The 20,421-nt window shown below is 41.2% G+C and overlaps 1 protein-coding gene across 6 annotated transcripts in view; it reads left to right on the top strand.

Annotated features, from left to right (window-relative positions):
• The window catches only part of SEC24B (SEC24 homolog B, COPII component), an 85,717-nt gene that overhangs the window by 48,458 nt on the left and 16,838 nt on the right, over positions 1 to 20,421 (top strand). For all 6 annotated transcript variants that reach the window (XM_075929713.2, XM_075929714.2, XM_075929711.2 and 3 more), the window contains 8 exons: positions 3,063 to 3,175; positions 6,896 to 7,014; positions 7,346 to 7,401; positions 7,758 to 7,964; positions 10,192 to 10,315; positions 13,809 to 13,967; positions 17,195 to 17,368; positions 19,311 to 19,421. In XM_075929713.2, the coding sequence (XP_075785828.1) occupies positions 3,063 to 3,175; positions 6,896 to 7,014; positions 7,346 to 7,401; positions 7,758 to 7,964; positions 10,192 to 10,315; positions 13,809 to 13,967; positions 17,195 to 17,368; positions 19,311 to 19,421 (1,063 nt within the window). The remainder of the gene's footprint in view (positions 1 to 3,062; positions 3,176 to 6,895; positions 7,015 to 7,345; positions 7,402 to 7,757; positions 7,965 to 10,191; positions 10,316 to 13,808; positions 13,968 to 17,194; positions 17,369 to 19,310; positions 19,422 to 20,421) is intronic.

The following is a 20,421-nucleotide window of genomic DNA, read 5'->3' as shown; positions in this document are numbered from 1 at the left end:
AGAAGAATGCTCTTTACTTAGAGCAGGTAGAGATGTAAGGGAGTAGTCGAGTCGACTACTCGGATTTCCTGCCCCTCTTGCTGCCTCTGATACAAAGTCAGCGAGGAGGGGAGGAACAGGAGCCAGCGCTTGGCAGAGCCAGCTTAAAAGCCAGTTCCATCCAGCACCATCTGTGCAGTGCCGCTTGTGTCTTCTCCCCTCTCCCCACTGCTACCTCTATCTGAGGCAGCAGGGGAGGGGGAGTTGAGGCTGCTGCTGCAAAGTCAGCGGGAGTTGGGACCCTTCTAAGCACAAGGGTTGCTGCTGCAAAGCAACCCCCATCTGTGGCTGGGCTACCATATACAGGGGCTGTTCTGTGGCCGCAGTCCCTGTGCGCAGAGGTCCCATTTCCTGCTGGGACCCTCGCATGCAGAAGCTGTAGCCTGCCCCCAGTTCCTGTTGCGTTTTAAATTGTGGAGCTGCAGCGGGGTTTGGCCCTGCACCTGGTGTGATCCAAGACTGAGCTGGGCTGCCTATCGACTAATCAAATAGTAAATATTCTATCAACTACTTGATTAGTTAAATACCCGCCTCTTAACATCCCTAGGGACAGGTTCTAATCTGTCTGGGGGCTTTTGACAAGTATCAAATAAAGCAATATCTTTACAGAGGAGAAGAGATTTTTTTTTTTTTTAAGAACTGAAAAGTCTTTAGATATGAGCCTGCAGTTTCATTGTCCATCTCAGACTCTAATCTTATCCCTCTGGGGCTTGAGGGTTGTGTGTTACAGTGATTATGAGAGAAATGTAGCACAGTAGAAGAATTCTCAACCAGGGATCTGCGGCCTGTGAGCAAAGGTTTGGGTTTTTTTAGGGGTGAGGGGAGGTCTGCCCAAATAAACCAGAGATTGGGGCCAGCATTAGACTCACTAGAGCTCAGGGCAGGAAGCCAAATCCTGAGTAACTTAGCTTTGCTGACCCCCTGTGATATGGAGTCAAACAGTTGCCCATCTGCTGTAAAACAGTGATTCCCAAACCTAGGGTTGCGACCCAATACTGGGTCGCAGGATGTGGAGCACTGGGTTGTCAGCTGGAGCTCGGCAGGAGAGTGTTGGAGTTCCCAGTAGCTAGGGAGCTCACTGGAGAGCTCCACGGTGGGGGGGAGGGACGTCTCAAAAAGATATAATAATTGGGTTGCTGTCATAAGCAGTTTTTACAACTGGGTCACAAGAAAATAAAGTTTTAAAACCACTGCCCTAAAACCAGATTCATCAGTGGTTGTGCACCTAAATTAACAAGGGGGAAGAAACACTCCTTGTTTGTATAGGCAGAGAACTTGTTCTCAGCATGATCCCTGCACATCTTTGATGTTTGAACCTACTATCGGACTGGTTTAGCAGCTCTGAAGTGCTTCCATACAAATGAGACCCTGTCAACCTTGGCGCCTCTTTGTGACGTTAAAAAATACTAAATGCAATCAATTCAACAGCAGGTACCCAGAGTAGGAATTTCTTAGGTCATGACACATCAGTCTTTGATATTTCTGTGTAGCCTGTGCATTCCCTTCATTTCCTCTCTTCTAGAAAGCGCTCAAAAATATTTCATGCCGATTCTCCCACCTTGTAGGATGTGGATGTTCAGGAGTTAAACCAGCAAACATCTACTCACGTAACTGTTAGCTCAAGGCTGGGCAAGATGCGGCCCAGGGGCCAGATCCGGCCTGTCTAACGCTTTGATCTGGCCACGGACTGCATCTGGCCGCTTTCTATTTATATCCTGCTGCTCCCAAATTTCCAGGCAGTGGCTCAGGCAGCAGTATCGTTTTTTAAATGGCTCATGGCTCACGGTCATGGTGCTACCTTGGCAGGGGTCGGAGATGCGAGCCCTTTGCTGTGTTTTTAATTCAAAGCCTCTGACCCCAGACAGCTCTGAGTGTAGAGACTAGTCCCCAGTCCCACCTCTTCCACCACGAGCCCTATCCTTTCCAGGAGTGGACCCGACTCGTGGCCATGCACCGAAATTCATTAAGTGGCCCCCCTGCAAAAATGATTGCCCACCCCTGCTTTGACTTACTTCCATAAGGGAATCTCATCTCAGGAGGAGTGTTTACAAAGAAAGAAAAAGGTGCTTCTCCTTCTACCTGTTTCTCCTTAGCTGCATCACAGGTCATTCTCAGTATCAGTATTTTTTGGTCCTGATCAAAAATCACAATAAGGCTGTTTAATAATGAGTGGACAAGTACTAGTTATGTGAATCAGCCTGCATGGGTTCAGGTTGAGGTATGTAGGGATTGAAATGATAGTCCCTCCTAGTAGTGAGTCCTATCTCCCTTTTTTATCATCTTTGGGGGGTACTTTAAGAATTGAGGACCTATGTGATAACAGCCCCAATCATAGATTAAATTGTGTCTCGTTGACCTGCAAATTTGTTGTGAGTGGTCCTCAATCCTCTCTATTTCAGAAGGGTGAGGAGAAACTTCTAGTTAATGTATTTAACTCAGTTACAGAATTCATATCTGCAAATAAATAGGATTGAAATTCTTTTCACAAAAGCTGCTGATTTCAACCTCATTAGTGGTGAATTTAAATTGAACCAGTCTTTGATGGCTTGAATCTTATTTTAGACGTGAAATTCTGAAGATTCAGTAATGGAATACAGAAATCCCTTAAATATACACTTAATTATAATTATGGTAGCAATGCAATGCAATGCTGATGGTTTTTTGTAATCCAGAATAGTAAAATGTGTCATTTTACTGGAGCCATTTTTAAGAACAAAATTTACAGCTGACATCAAAATCTCTTCTTTACTAAGCTGATAAAAGATAGCCTAAGGTGTTGATTTTGCTTTATACGTTAATCAAAATCTTAACATAAGTGAAAATGTCTTTTATTTGCTTTGTTAAAAGCCCATAATGACAGTGTTTTGGTTAATTGGTTTTGGTTAATTTAATTATAGCATATATTTTAACATTTTGCAAGTAATTTCCTTTCTTTTTGTTTCTCCCCTTCCCCCAAAAAAGGAATGTTATCCATGAACATATTTTCCCTATAAGAACTTGGCATTATTTTCTATATTTTACAGCTTCGTCCTCCTCAGCCTGCAGTATACTTGTTTGTTTTAGATGTGTCTCATAATGCAGTGGAAGCTGGATACTTGACAATTGTCTGTCAGTCATTGCTGGAAAATCTAGACAAGTAAGAATATACATTACCGTCATTGTGGATTGACTTTATTTTATATTTGTGGAGCAAGCTTCAATATTAGCTTATCCTGTATCTTCTACTTGAACTTTAAAACAGTGTTTAGAAGACCTACCAATATGGGGCAAATGTTCTTCTGACTATTGGATTTTACAGTGTCTGTTGTTAGTATTCAGAAAAAGAATATGGCTATATAACTTAGGACCATTTGTGTAATGGTGAAGAATCTTTCTAGAAGTGTGATTAGAAATGATCTGCAAAGTGTTTTGTTTAGATAAACCAGGAATTGTATACTGAATTCTCAATATAGCTATGGCTAAGGACAGATATTCCTTATGTGAATTCTACATTTCTAATGATTTTTAGTTCCGTAAAGTTGTATATTGTCCATCTTCCATCTGCTAAATGGCACAACATGTAAAATTCTGTGACAATAGTACACCTTCCAGGATGCCATGCTAGAGAATATAACTGGCAGAGACTCATGTAAACTGCTTTGTATTTTTCATTTTATGGCACAAATTTCAAAATTTTTAATTTTTTGCTATGTAATACCATTTGTTCATCTATTGTTGGTGTATTATTATTGTCTCAGTAGCTGTAAGTCCTTTCCGTGGCTCCTCCAGAGGGAACACCCACAGTCCTCTCTGCTCATGTCTATTTTAAAAATAATCTTACACACTGTGAAAGGTTGGCCCTGAAATAATGATTTTTCTCTCAAATAGTGTGTGTAAGAAATTTGAAGTAAGGATTTCTTACTTCACATTTAAATGACCACCAATACTACTTTGCTTATTTTTATATTTTGATCCTTGTCCTTAGAAATGTTGTTATAGAAATGAGCAATTCTTAGGCAACTCCTAGTATTTAGATATTGTATGAATTCATCCTAAAAGAGAGAGCTGCTAAAGCTTATATTTTACCTCAGGATATAAAATTACTTTTTGGTTGGGTTTTTCTGTGATTCAAAATAGGTAATTTTGAGCACTTGCTGTAGTTTGATAAAGTATTCTATCTCAAATGTTACTTTGTAACTTCTATTCAGTTGATATTGTTATTGCTGTTTAACACACAGAATACATATAGCAAGTGTCCTACCGCTGAAGAATATGCACTGCATTAGGCACACCCTGTATTTTCATATTAGCGTTTAAATAGACAAATCGCCACTGCCTCACTTACTGGCATTTTTTCTTTAACAAAGAATGTAAACACAGATTGATTTTTCTGTTTTCAGGGGTGTGGTGGGGAGAACATTCTTTGGAATGTTACATTCAAAAATTGTGATGAAACGGATGTAGTATAGCTACACGGAGGGCGAAGTATGAAAAAAGATAGGATGTAAGAATGAAGGGAGGAAAAAAAAGAAAACTATGAATTTAGATGCATTAGAATACAACTGAATTCTTGCTATCATAGATAAATTTTTCAAACAAGTTCAAGTTGAGTCTTCTAAAACCATTGAAGTATGACCTATTTAAGAGAACTGTAATGACTTCTGAAAGTTTGCGTAGTTCTGCTTTTTATGGTGATTGTCTCACATGCTTAGGAAACATTGAGGAGATAACATTTCTCCTTTAAAAAAAAAATTGTAGAGTGGGCAGCTAAGTACATAATCCTTAGTAGTACCCAGCTGTCCTTGTTACTCTCTATTTAGTAACTTTATACTGCAATGCCAAGTGAATTCTGTAATGCACAGGCTATTATCTTATAGTAACATTATGTCATGGATGGAGAGAACTGTTTTCTTTATTTCCTTTTGTGAAAGGAACAAAAGTTCTTCTGCGAGTGATGGTCCTTGTTGTATTCCACTGCTGATTTGCTTACGTGTACCATGTATCTGGAGCCAGAGAATTTGAAAGTAGTAGTGTCTGTTGGTTGTGTCTTCGCTTTGCCTCATGATTTCGTCCAGCATTACTAAGAGTGAAGTAGACAGACTGCATTTCCAGTTCCTTCTCACCATCGCATCATCTAGATTGGAATTGTTAGTGTCGTCTTGCATGATGCACTTTTAAAAAGAGTATAGTTGTATGTAGTTAGGGTTTTTTGGTAATCTTTTGCCATTTTTACTGTTTTTACTTAGTTTTTTGTCATTTTAGTAGCTATTTAGAATAGAAATAGCACTTTGGGGGATTTGTTTACTTTTAAATTCACCTCCCACTGCGTCCATGCATGGATACTGCTGAAGACCCCAAGCTTTAAAATGTGCCCCCTTCCTTCTCAGCCAGCGATGAACATCAACATTGCCTCTACAGCCTGGGAGAAGTTCACATTGCATCTAGGTGCAGTACCTGCCAGTCTTTTCCAAGCCACACCCAAGAAGACTGGTCTTTCCCCCTCAAGAAGAACTTGGTGGAAGTTACCATGAGATCTCATTCTGACCAAGGACGGGAAAACCTCTGTACATTCACCTGACACAGCTAGGTGTGTACTTCCAGCAGTACCACCACTACGGAATCTGTACCTGTGCCATAGGTAAGGAAGCATGCACGTAAGCATGGCAGTAAGTCTTCCTCCAAAGCAAAGAAAGAGATGCTGCTTCCATAAGCTCCAGCCATGGGGAAGCAGTTTGCTCCTTTGTCGTCATAATTATGATGACAAAATACATCAATACAGGATACTGAGATGTGCGTGTCTGGCTTAAGATATGGGACTCTACTCCAGCATCAGTTCCCATTAGGAAAATGTATCCTTAATACCAGGGTGGTTGGAAAAGTTGCCAGAGCCAGAGGAACTCTTTGTCCTGTGAGAACCTTCTGCTACAATCCACCTCTAGGAAACCCAGATCTCCCATAATGACATGGTGGAGTCAAAGCACCCTTCACCACATCCTCCACTGGCCTACATGTTTCCACCAGCTCCAGCAGAATGGCTGATGAAACTGGTGGCTGAGGACTCTGTATTCCACTTCCTGCCTGCCTTTTCCTCTGTTGTGGTTCTGTCTGATTTGTGGTGGAGAAGGAACTGGATACACAGCTGATCCACCTTGCCTTTTATCCTCTTGACGTTCCAGAGGTGAAAATAAGCGGGTGGCTATTTAACGATCTGTCAGGGACCTGGGTTGCAATAGGACAGTACCTTTCAGAAATTTTAAGTTACTTTAACTTGAACAAACACATAAGGCAAGGATGTATGTGTGGGCCACAGGACACTATTGCTTTCAAATTCTCCAGCTCGGGATGCATGATGCACATGCAGAACCCCTCAGCAGAATAAGGAAAAGAACCACACATCTTGAAGAACCTCTAGTGATAGGCAAGTAACTGCCTCTCATAGCTACCTAAAACAAGTAAATGCAGTCTGTCTTAGGTTATTCATGTTAATAGTATTTTAACTACATTTAGAAAAATGAACTATGACAATCTGACCCTGTGTCTAGCTATACTGGCAAACTCCCCTAAATGTAGATGCAGATTCTTCCAGAAAAGAATTCTGAGGCCAGTATAGCTTAACGTACGTCCCCAAATGGAATAAGCTATCTTGACCATCATAACCGCATGTACAGTTCCTGGTATATGATGTCACTTAGAGGTGTGGTCTTCTCGTACATCTGTGCCAGTAAACTTTCTACTGTAGACCAGGCCTAAGCAACTGGGGCCCACTTTTGTCCCAAATACACAAACATGGTTTCCTTTGACATTATTGAAAGCTGCAGATGTGCATCTAAGATCTGGATTTTTAGCTTGGCATTTAATATGTCTTTCTTGTCTTAAGGCTGCCTGGAGATTCTAGAACAAGAATAGGGTTCGTAACATTTGACAGCACTGTTCAGTTCTACAACTTGCAGGAAGGTTTATCACAGCCTCAAATGCTTATTGTCTCAGATATTGATGGTAAGTAGCAAGAAAAAAAGAGTTTATTTCACATTAGGGACAGATCAAAATCTGCTTAAATATAATGAATATGCATAGCAGCATAATGTAAAATGATCAGTTAAGTTTACTACAAAAATAAATTGCAAAATATTTGCATCTGAAAAAAAACTAATGTTAATGATACTGGCACTGATATAAAGCAGTCTTTATTTGTATAAAATACATGTTGTACAGTCAGAAAAAACAGGGTTTATTTGATCCTTTTTTTATGATGCCACAGAAGTAATATATTGTGCGGTTTGTAGTGTGCATTTATTCATTAATAAAATATGTATTTTTCCTTCTATAGATATTTTCTTACCTACACCTGATAGTTTACTTGTAAATCTGCATGAAAGCAAAGAGGTATGATTGATCAAAAAAAGTATCATTACTTTTCATGGATCAAATAAAATGTTTAAAAAACATTTTTAAAATATTTTATGAAGTCTGCAATTTAAATTCCATTATTTTAAGTATATTCTCCATATAATGCTTAAATTCAGCATTTTAATTTTGCTGAAATTCATGATACTATTGTAATGTACAGATGAAATCCTGGTTTGCTATTTTATTATTCCATTCAAATAATTCATTTTTCATACAACATGTTTTGAAGATAAACTGAAATATTCAGTACTGGGTGCTCATTATATCACCCATGAGTTTCTGAGAAATTGCATCCCTAGTTTGTCAATAATACCTTTCCATTTATTTTGCAGCTGATCAAAGATTTATTGAATGCGCTACCAAATATGTTCACCAATACAAGAGAAACACACAGCGCACTGGGTCCTGCACTTCAGGCTGCCTTTAAACTGATGTCTCCAACAGGTGGCCGCATCTCTGTGTTTCAGTCACAGTTACCATCCTTGGGTGCAGGGCTATTGCATTCCAGAGAAGATCCCAATCAAAGATCCAGCACAAAGGTACTATTAACTTTTTGTATGGACCATTCATTATTATTATTAACACTAGAAAACTTGAATTGTTCTTGTAATCTAGTTTTTCAGGCTACCTTTGGTGGTTTGGTGTTTGTGTGTGTTTTTTTTTTACCAAGTTGCAAGTTACCTTACTAGCTTTTAAATCTCTTCAGCAAGTCTATATTAATCTAAGATTTTAATTATAAACATTGGATGCACTATTCATCTGTCTTTGAGGCAAGTGACCACCCTGCACCTTTTAAACCAGGTTTTTTTTTGGCTGGCCTTGCCAAATGAAGTTAATGGCTGGAGGCAGGAGAAGTTGGAAAAAATGAAAATGGCTACAGAAAGGGAACAGTGGGTTTCAGACTCATCACATAGGAATGTAGAGTTTGAAAAACATATAGCTCAGGGCTTGGAGCCTCCATTTTACATAGACCAAGACTGACACAGGACTTGCCCTCCCTTACCTTCTTCTTCTGTGGTAAAATATCAGGTTTGGTGAACACCTGTTGTGGGTATTATACTAATTCTCCCTTTTTAGGGGATCTGGGAAGAAATCTTTCCCTTATAACCATATTGGCTTGGATGCATTTGGGGTTTTTTTGTTTGTTTGGTGGGTTTTTTTGCCTTCCCACAACAGGTTTTAGGAAGGACTTCGTTCTTGCATGGTATAATGTACAGTAGGCCGTATGTCACAATTCATTATTTAAATGTAGGGTGGGTGTCCAGTGCAGGTTCTCCCTAGGAAAGATACGTAAGAACGGTTGTACTGGGTCATAACAGAGGTCCATCTAGCCCAGTATCCTGTCTTCCAACAGTGGTCAGTGCCAGATGCCCCAGAGGGAATGAACGGAACAGGTAATCATCAAGCAGTCTCTCTCCTGTCATCTATTTCCAGCCTCTGACAAACAGAGGGTAGGGACACCATTCCTACCCCTCCTGGCTAATAGCCATTGATGGACCTAACCTCCAATGAATGTATCTTGGGTTTTTTTGACCCCCTTTAAAGTCCTGTCTTCACAATATCCTCTGGGAAGGAGTTCCACAGGTTGACTATGCTCTGTATGAAGAAAAAAACTTGCTTTTGTTTCTTTTAAAACTGCTGCCTATTAATTTCACTTTCTCCATACCTGTCATAATTTTATAGACCTCTATCATATCCCCCCCATAGCCTCCTCTTTTCTAAACTGAAAATCCGAGTCTTTTAAATCTCTCTTCATATGGGATCTGTTCCAAACCCCTTAATCATTTTTGTTCCCCTTTTCTGAACGTTTGCCAATGCCACTATATCTCTTGCGAGATGAGGCATCCACATCTGTACATAGTATTCAAGATTTGGGCGTACCAGAGATTTATACAGAGGCAATAAGACATTTTCTGTCTTACATTCTATCCCATTTTTAATTGTTCTTACCATTCTAAACAGAATGTTAGTCACTGGTGACACAATAAATAGCTTGGAAAGGGACTTAAAGAGAGATGTTCATTAAAGGAGTGAAGGAGGAGCAGTTAGGGACTCTATATGTACATTCTTATAGCTCACCTTACCCCTCCATGACTGGGGGCTAGATGGCTAGGACCCGGTAACGGATTTGCTGGAGATACCAGGACAGATAGGAGGGGGAGCTGGTATCCATGTAATTATGGGATAAACATGGGGTTACTTGTATAGGAGACTATCATCTGCTGGGTGGTCCTAGACATTTACTAATAAAGTTGTGGCCTGATTAAACCCAAGTCAGTGTCTCCTATCCTCTCTTCAGTATGGCCAGACAATGAACTGATCGCTCCATCTTCCTTAATCCAGAGCCAAACTGATAGACAGTGCTGGAAGAATAATACCACTAGTGCTTTTTATTTAACTGTATCAATCCATAAGGGCTTAGGAACCATAATAAACATGTGTGCTAAATCAGCAAAGATTCTGAATCATCAGTTCTTATTGTAATATTTTGTCATTTTGTTATTTTAGAAATACAAAGAATGTGCTGTAGTTTAAACAGCACATTGTTAGAAAGCTTATTTGTATTTAAACATGTTTTCTTGAAAGGGAGACTTGGAGTAGAAAAAATGTTTCTGTTAAAGTTAGTAAGCAACTTCAAATGATGATTAGAAAATACTAGATTGTACTTTTATCTTTTATAATGTTTCTGTTTAGTAACATTTTTACTGTACCTGAGGTAGTATGCTCCCAACTTTGTACTCTTTGTTGTATAATTTCTTTCTAAAGGTTGTACAGCATCTAGGACCAGCAACAGATTTTTACAAGAAGTTGGCACTGGACTGCTCAGGACAGCAAACAGCTGTAGATTTATTTCTCTTAAGTTCTCAGTATTCTGACCTTGCTTCTCTAGGTAAGATAGTAATTTGTCTTTACCTGCCTGCTTCCATAGTTCATGTTCTAAACACATTAAAATTAAAACTCCTTCTGCAGTCCTTAAATTGTGTACGTTGGTATTTTAACACTTGCCTAGAAATTGCTCTTCTGCTATGTAAGACCTGTCATGGAAACAAACTGATTCTAGCCAGCCCTCTCTGTTCTTTCATGTTAATCTTCTGGTGCTCTGCTATTGCAGAAGATACAATATAGTCTTGTTAGATTCAGGAAAGGAAATAATTAGAGGAATGAGTGTGACAGAGTGTGAAGATAAGTTTATTAATTGTCATTGTAGAACATTGTCATGTGGTTTGGTATTTAGATATGAGAGGAGCCAGTAAAACACTTCAGATAAACTCTTTTTAACTTTATTGTGCACAGAATAGTAAAGGAAAGCAATGCAATGTTACCCAGATCTATTCCAATACACAGGATAGTTAGCACAGACAATACAGAATCATAGAATACTAGGACTGGAAGGGACCTCAAGAGGTCATCAAGTCTGGTCCCCTGCCTTCATGGCAGGACCCAGTACTGTCTAGACCATCCCTGATAGACATTTATTTAACCTACTCTTAAATATCTCCAGAGATGGAGATTCCAAAACTTCTCTAGGCAATTTATTCCAGTGTTTAACCACCCTGACAGTTAGGAACTTTTTCCTAATGTCCAACCTAAACCTCCCTTGCTGCAGTTTAAGCCCATTGCTTCTTGTTCTATCCTCAGAGGCCAGGAAGAACAATTTTTCTCCCTCCTCCTTGTGACATCCTTCTAGATACCTGAAAACCACCATCATGTCCCCTCTCAATCTTCTCTTTTGAAAAGTAAACAAGTCCAGTTCTTTCAGTCTTCCTTCATAGGTCATGTTCTCTAGACCTTAAATCATTCTTGTTGCCCTTCTCTGGACCTTCTCCAATTTCTCCACATCTTTCTTGAAATGTGGTGCCCAGAACTCGCCACAATACTCCAATTGAGGCCTAATCAGTGCAGAGTAGAGCGGAAGAATGACTTCTCATGTCTTGCTCACACACCTGTTAATGCATCCCAGAATCATGTTTGCTTTTTTTGCAACAGCATCACAGTGTTGACTCATATTTAGCTTGTGGTCGACTGTAACCCCTAGATCCCTTTCTGCCGTACTCCTTCCTAGACAGTTGCTTCCCATTCTGTATGTGTGAAACTGATTGTTCCTTCCTAAGTGGAGCACTCTGCATTTATCCGTATTAAATTTCATCCTGTTTACCTCATACCATTTCTCCAGTTTGTCCAGATCATTTTGAATTATGACCCTGTCCTCCAAAGCAGTAGCAACCCCTCCCAGCTTGGTATTATCTGCAAACTTAATAAGCGTACTTTCTATACCGATATCTAAATCATTGATTAAGATAATAACACCTAGGTCAATACACAAGCTACTCAATTTTAAGAATAAGAATATACATGTACGTATTTCTATGAATCACTCACACTCACACACCTCACTCTTCCAGTGCTATTACCCTTATGATTGTCAGACAGGAGGGCGGGACCTCTTTCTTTCCCCACATGCAGAGGCATCCACAATGCATCAACGAGTTCAACTTGTTGCAGTGAGTAAGGTAGTGGGGACTCCTTACTCAATCCCTCGCACTAATTAGGTTTTCTATCCCTATATTTATTCTCATTCTAGTAATATCTACCAATATATTACATTTTGTTTAAGATTCCTATTATGCCAATATTTAGGATACATTTTTCTGTGCCAAAATATTGCAAAAGCGCTTAATAGTTTTTCGTCTGTCGCTGGAATATTTCTCTCATCAAAAATAGGATGTACTAGTACCATGTTGTTTCTGGTCTTCTTGGCCTGGTCTTGCTGTCCTTTACAAATTATGCATGATTGAGCAAGAACTTTTGACTCTTCTGACTCTCCCCCACCCTTTTTGGCCTGGCCTGCATGCATACGTGCACCAGACTTGAGTCAGGCCTAGGGTTTGCTTTGTTAGAGAACCATACTTTAGAGAAGTCCCAGATGAGGCCTACCAATGGAGACGTTGTTCTGGTCATGAGATGGCTCCCCAGCAAACATGGAAGAAAAGTATTCTCATCTAATTTCCTAAATGTTAAACCAAAACATGTCACTGTACACCAGAAACTAGTTATGTCCACATGAATACTGTATACTTAATGTGGTAAGCCATGTTAAAATGCTTATTTACTAGTTTATATATACAGGCAGTCCCTGAGTTACGCGGATCCGACTTACGTTGGATCCGCAGTTACGAACGGGGTTTGCTCCACGTCTCCCTGGTCTGCTGGACTCCAGCAGACCAGGGAGACAGGGAGCAAAGCCTCTGAGGATGCCAGCAGCGGGACAGTGGAGCAAAGCCGCGGAGCACGCGGGCAGCGGGACAGCCCAGACACGTCGCGGCTGTCCCGCTGCCGGTGTCCTCAGAGGCTTTGCTCCCCGTGTCCCTGTTCTGCTGGTCTCTAGCCGACCAGGGAGACGCGGAGCAAAGCCGTGGTGCATCTCGGTCCGCCGCCCGTGTCTCCCTGGTCTGCTGGGGGGGGGAGGGGGGCGCAGTTAGTACGCCCCCACCCCCCAGCAGACCAGGCTTTTCTCCGGACACCTGTGGTAGAGCAGCTGGGGCGCTGCCAGTTGGTCCCGCAGCGCCGCTCTGGGCGCTATTGGACCAACCCAGCAGCACCCCAGCTGCTCTGCCACAGGCGTCCCCAAGTCAGCTGCTGCTGAAACTGACCAGCGCTGACTACAGAAAGCCCGAGGCAGAGTTGCTCTGCCCCGGGCTTCCTGGAATCAGCCGCTGATCAGTTTCAGCAGCAGCTGACTTGGGGACGCCTGGAGTTCTTAAGTTGAATCTGTATGTAAGTTGGAACTTGCGTCCAGATTCGGCCTGTTGAAACTGATCAGCGGCTGATTCCAGGAAGCCCGGGGCAGAGCAACTCTGCCTCAGGCTTCCTGTAGTCAGCCACTGGTCAGTTTCAGCAGCGGCTAAATCTGGACGCCAGTTCCGACTTGTATACAGATTCAACTTAAGAACAAACCTACAGTCCCTATCTTGTACGTAACCTGGGGACTGCCTGTATATGTAATAAATAATGACTGTCTCCCACCTGGTTCTTGGCCTGAGTAAGAAGTTAGGAACCGACAGTAATAGAGATGGATCACATCAGGAAAATAGAATGGGATTCCAGCAAGTTGGAACAGACCTTACTCTATTCAGGTGACCTGATCTATCCAGGTGGCTAGTGGTGGTAAACCTCTTGTCCATTACAGCACCTTTACTTGCTTTTCAAAAAAAAAATCCTATGGAGTAGCTACTTAAGGCTTGCATTCTAGTTTAATTTTTTACATGTTTCATCTGTATTAAAATGGCAAAATGATTATTTCTTTATAAGTAAATCAGTTGTTTTTAAATTGTATTACGCTTATTCGTATATAAATATTAAACATTTTCCTTTTTCTTCGAAAGCATGTATGTCCAAATATTCTGCTGGATGCATCTATTATTATCCATCTTTCCATCATAGCCACAATCCGACACAAGCAGAAAAATTGCAAAAAGACCTTAAAAGATACTTCACAAGGAAGATTGGATTTGAGGCAGTCATGAGAATAAGATGTACAAAAGGTATGGCTTTGAATTTTTATAAATTTTAGATTGTGTGTTAAACTCGGGAATGCCTGCAGTGTATAATTGAGGTAAAGTAAAGCAAAATGTGCTTCACTTTTTGAAAGGTGCATTTGAGAACACTACTATGTGAGCTGTCAGCTTTTCACTTTCTAAAAATACAGTATGTACATCATTAAGCATTTGGACTTTGGCTGTTTTTAAAGAACCTTAGGATAAAATATTTAGTCGGGTGTGGTGTGTTTTTTAAACCTATGCATTTTCTTATTCCATATCAGCTAAAATAGTGGCTCTCATTTCTGATCTTTCATACCCTGAAAAAACAAGAACATTCTGAGCTGGGTTAAAAGCCAGTTCCCCCAAGCTCCGCTCTATGAACAGCTCTTGTACATTTCAAAGGGAGAGGCACAAGAGTGGGGACCTAAGCAGTCATGCTGCGCCTCTGCCTTTGCAATGTGCAAGAGTCCCGGGCGGCTCTTGTACATTTCAAAGGCAGAGGCACAGTGGAATAGCGAGCGCCCTCCCCCCCCTTATCGGCTAATCAACTAGTTGATGGAAATTCCATTGACTACTCAATTAGTTAATTAATCAAAATTTAACATCCTTACCTCTGATATGATTCTGTGTCTATTTTGCAGTTTGCTAGGAAGAAATTTACAGCCGCTATTAGAACTTTATGCACACCCATATTCAAATAATAACTTTTTCACACATTAGGTTATAGCGATTGGAAGAACCAAAATTTTAGGCCTCGGCTTCATATTCAAGTAGTGAGAAAAAAGTACAGCTTTCTTGTGATCCATATTTGTTATCACTAAAAAGTTCCTAATTGTTTTCCTGTCCAACATCAACACTACAGAAGTTTCCTTAAGATAAAATGATGAATTATAGATCAGATGGTTTCTCCTTTCCCATCACCATCTTCTGCTCTGAGTTATATAAATAAGACCAACTTGAATTGTATTAGGGGATAAGCAGCCCTGTCCCCTTCTTCTGGTGCAGCTGATCTTTCACAATCCTTGCTGCTTATCACAAATCTTAAATAGTACTGATGTCCCTACATGAACCTTCCACATGGCTGTGCATTTTGCCTAAATTGTCAACTGAATATATTTGATCCATGCTCTGAAAGGAAAAATTATGCTTGCAAAATTTGGCTACTGATGATGCCTAATGTCACCTTTGTTCATAACTTAAAAACTGAAGGTACATTAATTTCAAGGTAGACTCTAAAATGTAATCTCTTTCTAGGTGTTATAAACAGTAGAATTCTGCAGTCCAAACATTTTGAACAGTAATGGTTCTGGTACTTAGAAAATTCACATTTAACTCATGGATTGAGGGCTTGTCTCTAACACAGCTAAATCGTCCCTTTTAAAAATTAAATAATTAGAGACAAGGTGTTCTTTTCAAGAATTGGGTCTTATGGCATTCTTTAGCTGTTCAGACTTGAAAGAATTAATCAGCCTTTATTGCCAGAAATAATCTGTTATTTTAGTGGTAATATTTGTCTTGGCTTGAAGTGTTAATTGCATTTATAACTGAGTGTAATTTTCTCTGACCATATTGCATTTCCTTGTTGTTCATGTAGTCTAGGAACCACTTGTGATTTTTTTTAAATGTCTGTTTGCATCAGTTTTGGTTTTAACTGTCCTCTTTTGTACCTTTTTGTACATTGTCCCCCGTTAGGCTGAGCATTTAAAGTGATTCTTTCAGCTCTGAGCTATCTCTTCTAGGAGTGGAGCTCCATCACAAGGCAATTCTAAGGAGATGCTCATTCATCTACCCTAAATTTTTTGGGAAGCTGTGGTGCAGCTGGGGGGAGGTGGGACAGGAGAAGAAAGAGCATAAAAGAAAATACAAAGGCAAGGTGGGAATATTGCTACAAGTTATATATTGGAGGAGGCATTTAGTAGTAAGTTAGAACAAGTGTTAATACAAAAATAAGTACAGGCAGTCCCCGGGTTACGTACAAGATAGGGACTGTAGGTTTGTTCTTAAGTTGAATCTGTATGTAAGTCGGAACTGGCGTCCAGATTCAGACACTGCTGAAACTGACCGCCAGTTCTGACTTACATACAGATTCAACTTAAGAACCCCAAGCTTCCCCAAGTCAGCTGCTGCTGAAACTGATGAGCGCTGATTCCAGGAAACCTGGGGCAGAGCAACTCTGCCTCGGGCTTCCTGTAGTCAGCGCTGGTCAGTTTCAGCAGCGGCTGACTTAGGGACGCCTGGGGCAGAGCAGCTGGGGTGCTCCAGTAGCACCGCTCCTCGGCGCTACTGGACCAACCCAGCAGCACCCCATCTGCTCTGCCCCAGGGGTCCTGATTCAGCCGCTGCTGAAACTGACCAGCAGCGGCTGAATCAGGACCTGGGGCAGAGCAGCTGGGGTGCTGCCGGGTTGGTCCAGTAGTGCCCAGAGCGGGTGCTGCAGGACCAATCCGCAGCACCCCAGCTGCTCTGCTCCAGGGTCCAAAACAAAAGCCTGGTCTGCTGGGGGGGGCACACTATCCGCGCCCCCCCCCCCCCCCCCCCCCAGCAGACCAGGGACTCAAGCGGCAGCAGCAGCGGTTCCCCGCGCTTCTGAGGCTTTGCTCTGGCAAAGCCTCAGAAGCGCGGGAACCCGCCCGGTGCCCCTGGTCTGCTGGAGACGGTCTCCAGCAGACCAGGGGCACCGGAGCAGCTTACGAACGGGGCTTTCTCACCCCGGAGCTCGCAGTAGCAATCCGTTACCTCGACCTCCGGGGCGAGAAAGCCCCGTTCGTAAGTGCGGATCCGACATAAGTCGGATCTGCGTAAGTCGGGGACTGCCTGTATACGACTTAGCGCTCGCTCCAGCATATATTTACATGATTAACTTCAAGGGTGAAAATACTTTCATGAAACTTCTTGATCTTAATAATTTAAGAGTTCACAGGATTAGTCTAATTTTTTTCTTGAAGTTCATCCCTTTGAGTTTAAATGGTTGCAGTTAGTGCAGAAGTTTGTTTATAAAGAGTATTCAGAAATGGATATAGACATGAATTTGAGATTATCCTTAAGTTTCTTACCATTATACTCTTCAGTTATGCAGTCATTGATGAATTTGCATTAGCATTTAGAAAAATTAACTTTCATTATCCTTTTAGAAATAAATTTGGAGGCTTTTGGTTTTTAAAAAATTCTAATTAGGTATTTTTGTAATGTTGCCACTATTCATTTTTTTAAATGATCTCATCTGCTTATAGGTCTTTCTATACATACTTTCCATGGAAATTTTTTTGTGCGATCTACTGATTTGCTGTCACTTGCCAACGTCAATCCTGATGCTGGATTTGCAGTACAGATGTCCATTGAGGAAAGTCTAACAGACACGTCTCTGGTGTGTTTTCAGACTGCTCTTTTGTATACTTCCAGCAAAGGTAACTGGAAAAAAAACCCAGTAATTTATTGTGTTATTTCTCCTCAAAATAAATCCAGGGGATCTTTTAAACCAGCAGTATTTATTTTTATACTTAATTCTGTGACCTCTTCCTTCCCACTATTTCTTGAATTCTCTTTTCTATGTTTTTGCAGTTTATTTTCTGTTTTATGGCAGTTCATCTTGAACTGAAATAAATGCTCTTAGCAGTTAATGGCTTATATAGAGGCCAATTGGTCATGTTCTTAATTGACCCATCAAATTCAGTATACATTTCTTTCTTGCTCAGACAATGCATTGTCTTACTACTAAAATAGCCTAATTAATACTTTTGACATTTTTATGCTAAGTTTCAAATGTCTTAATGGATCTGTACATATATAGGAACAAATCCTGCAAAGTCTCACACATGTGCTGAACTTCATGGTCTTCAACTCCCTACTTCTGTGTGTAGAGTTAAGCACACATGTGAGTCTTTTTAAGGTGGGGGCCATAAACTCTGTCGCAAATTAGATTTTTTTTTTCAAATTAAATCTAATTCAAGTAAAATAAAAGGTTATCTCAGGAAGTGACAGTTACTTTATAATTACAGTAATTCCTCACTTAACACGTGCCCGCATAACATGTTTTCGCGATAGCACAATTTTTTTTTTTTTAAGGAACATTTTTCAAACAACACGACCCCGTCCCTGCAATAACACAATTTCCCCTAGGGCTGGCCGGTGGCCGGCAGCTGTGCGAGGCTTCCCCTGTCTCCCTGCAAAGCGGCAGAGGTTTGCCGCTCACAGTGCCGTTCCCCGGTGATCCCCCCCCAACTACCTTCCCCCCCCCCCCCAGCTAGATGCTTGCGTCCAGCCAGAGAAGGTCACTGAGGAACTGCGCGGTGAGCAGCAAACCTCCGCCACTTCGTAAGGAGGCAGAGGAAGCCCTGCGCAGCTGCTGGTGACCGGCCAGCTGGGGAAACCCAGCCGCTGACTGCAAGCCCCCTCCCCTGTCCTTCCCTTCCCTTCTCTAGAGCCAAACACCTCCCCTCCCTTCTATAACCCAGTCCCCTTTCTCCTCCAACCTTATGTCCCAGTCCCAGCTGCTAACAAGTGCAGGCAGGAGCCATGAGCGCAAACGCAACCCCACTTTTTCCATTATTTTCAATGGGAAAATTGACCCCGTGTAACATGTTTTCATTTAGCATGATCATTTTCTGAAATGTATCTACTGTGTTAAATGAGGAATTACTGTATATTAACCACCAATAATGTGCTTGCCATTGTACAATTCATCCAGGGCTAGATACAGACATCTTTACTCAGTGAATAGTCCCATTAAAATCACTTGAGCTTCTTGTGAAAATAGGTACTAATTTTTAGTATATATGGCATAATCTGGGCCAAATATAGTCCCTACCACAACTTTAGGGTTGAAAAGACCAGTATAAAGAAAATAAGTTACTATTTCTTCTGGAGTGTGTCCTAAATCTCCTTTTCAGGAGCCTTTCTATATTACCACTGCTGAGATTCAAAGGACTGGTGTGAATGTAAACTGCTTGTGAAGACCTAAAGAGCATACCTTTCTGGAAAGTTCCAAAAGCTTGTGTTGCGGACATCTTGGATTCCAGAACTGGAAATATACTTAGGCACTTCTGGAAGATCTAGTATCTTATGAATAACTGTGGTTTATAAATTATTAACTCAACTTGGACATTGCATTATGGAAGTAAGTTTTAGGGAGGATTTAAATGTAAAAAGTGTGGTAGGATTAGATTTCATGAGTATAGTGGACAGTATTTCAGAGGTTTCATAAACGGAGATGGGAGAAGGCCACAATCGTGGGTATCAGGACTGATGTCACTGGTGAAGCAAAGGAGTCTAGGATGAGAGAAGAAATGCAATAAACAATTTCCTTCCTATCAGTGGATATTGCATTATTTATTCATTATTTTGGTGTAGGTGAACGGAGAATTCGAGTGCACACGCTTTGCTTGCCTGTAGTCACTTCACTGGCTGATGTGTATGCAGGAGCAGATGTACAAGCAGCTGTCTGCCTCTTAGCAAACATGGGTGAGTATGGGAATAGGTGATCAAATACATAATTGGCCAAAGGCCCCTTATACTCAACTTGTGTATGTTCATATATAATGTAATAATTTTTGAATGGCACATCTGATCAGCTCTAATATTTTAGGGAATGCTCTAGGCATCAGTAGCCAGAGCCATGTTGATTTTGGGAGTAGAAGAGAACACATGGAGCCCTTACATCTGTTTAGCATAGCTTTAGCTTCATAAATGTCTGCAATTGTCTGTAGATCAAAGTGCGCTGCAAAAGCCCCTAGTGTGGGCTGGTTGCTAGTAGCCTTAACACCTTCCTTCCTGCATAAAACTAGTCTTATACCGTCTGTGTCCATATTTCCAAAAGTTGAACATGTTGACATCCTAAATGACTTAATCCCAAATAATAAGTGAGGGGAGGAACAAGCCAGGATGGCAGGGGTATAGACACATCCCCTGGTATGGGGAAGTGGAATTGGGGAGGATCTTGTTACCAGGTGAGGGAGGGCACAGAGAGGGCCTTTGGCGTGGATGGGGGGCAAGAGATGGTGGCAACAGGAGACCTTGATGTAGGGATAGAGGGAATGGTGGGGGCTCATAGAACCTCTGGCAGGAGAAGGGAGGAGGCTTGTTTGTTGTGAATGGGTGAGAGAGCGGGAAATTGAGGATTATACAGAGCCTCAGCCATGGCAGGAGAGTGGAATACCCTGGCATGGTGCAATAGGGAGTACAAGAGCCCCACTCCTGGAATGAGAATACAAACCCTAATATGTGAGGAGGAGGTCCACAGAACCCCAATTTTCACCAATGTGGGTCTACCCACTGATGTCTAGAACATTCCCTGACATTTTGGAAGTAACTAAATACTGTTGTTTAACAGCTATCACATCACACACAAACGGAGAAATGACATGAAGTTGAACGTAAGCCAGGAAGTATTAATCTAACATCACCCTTGCAAAATGAAGAAACAGATGCTAAATCTAGAACACGTTATGTAACTAAAATAATG

Source organism: Pelodiscus sinensis, chromosome 4, assembly GCF_052426305.1.
Source record: "Pelodiscus sinensis isolate ZL-2025 chromosome 4, ASM5242630v1, whole genome shotgun sequence".
NCBI lineage: Eukaryota > Metazoa > Chordata > Testudines > Trionychidae > Pelodiscus > Pelodiscus sinensis.
Note: the sequence above shows the minus strand (reverse complement) of the source record. Positions and strands in the feature narration are given on the sequence as shown.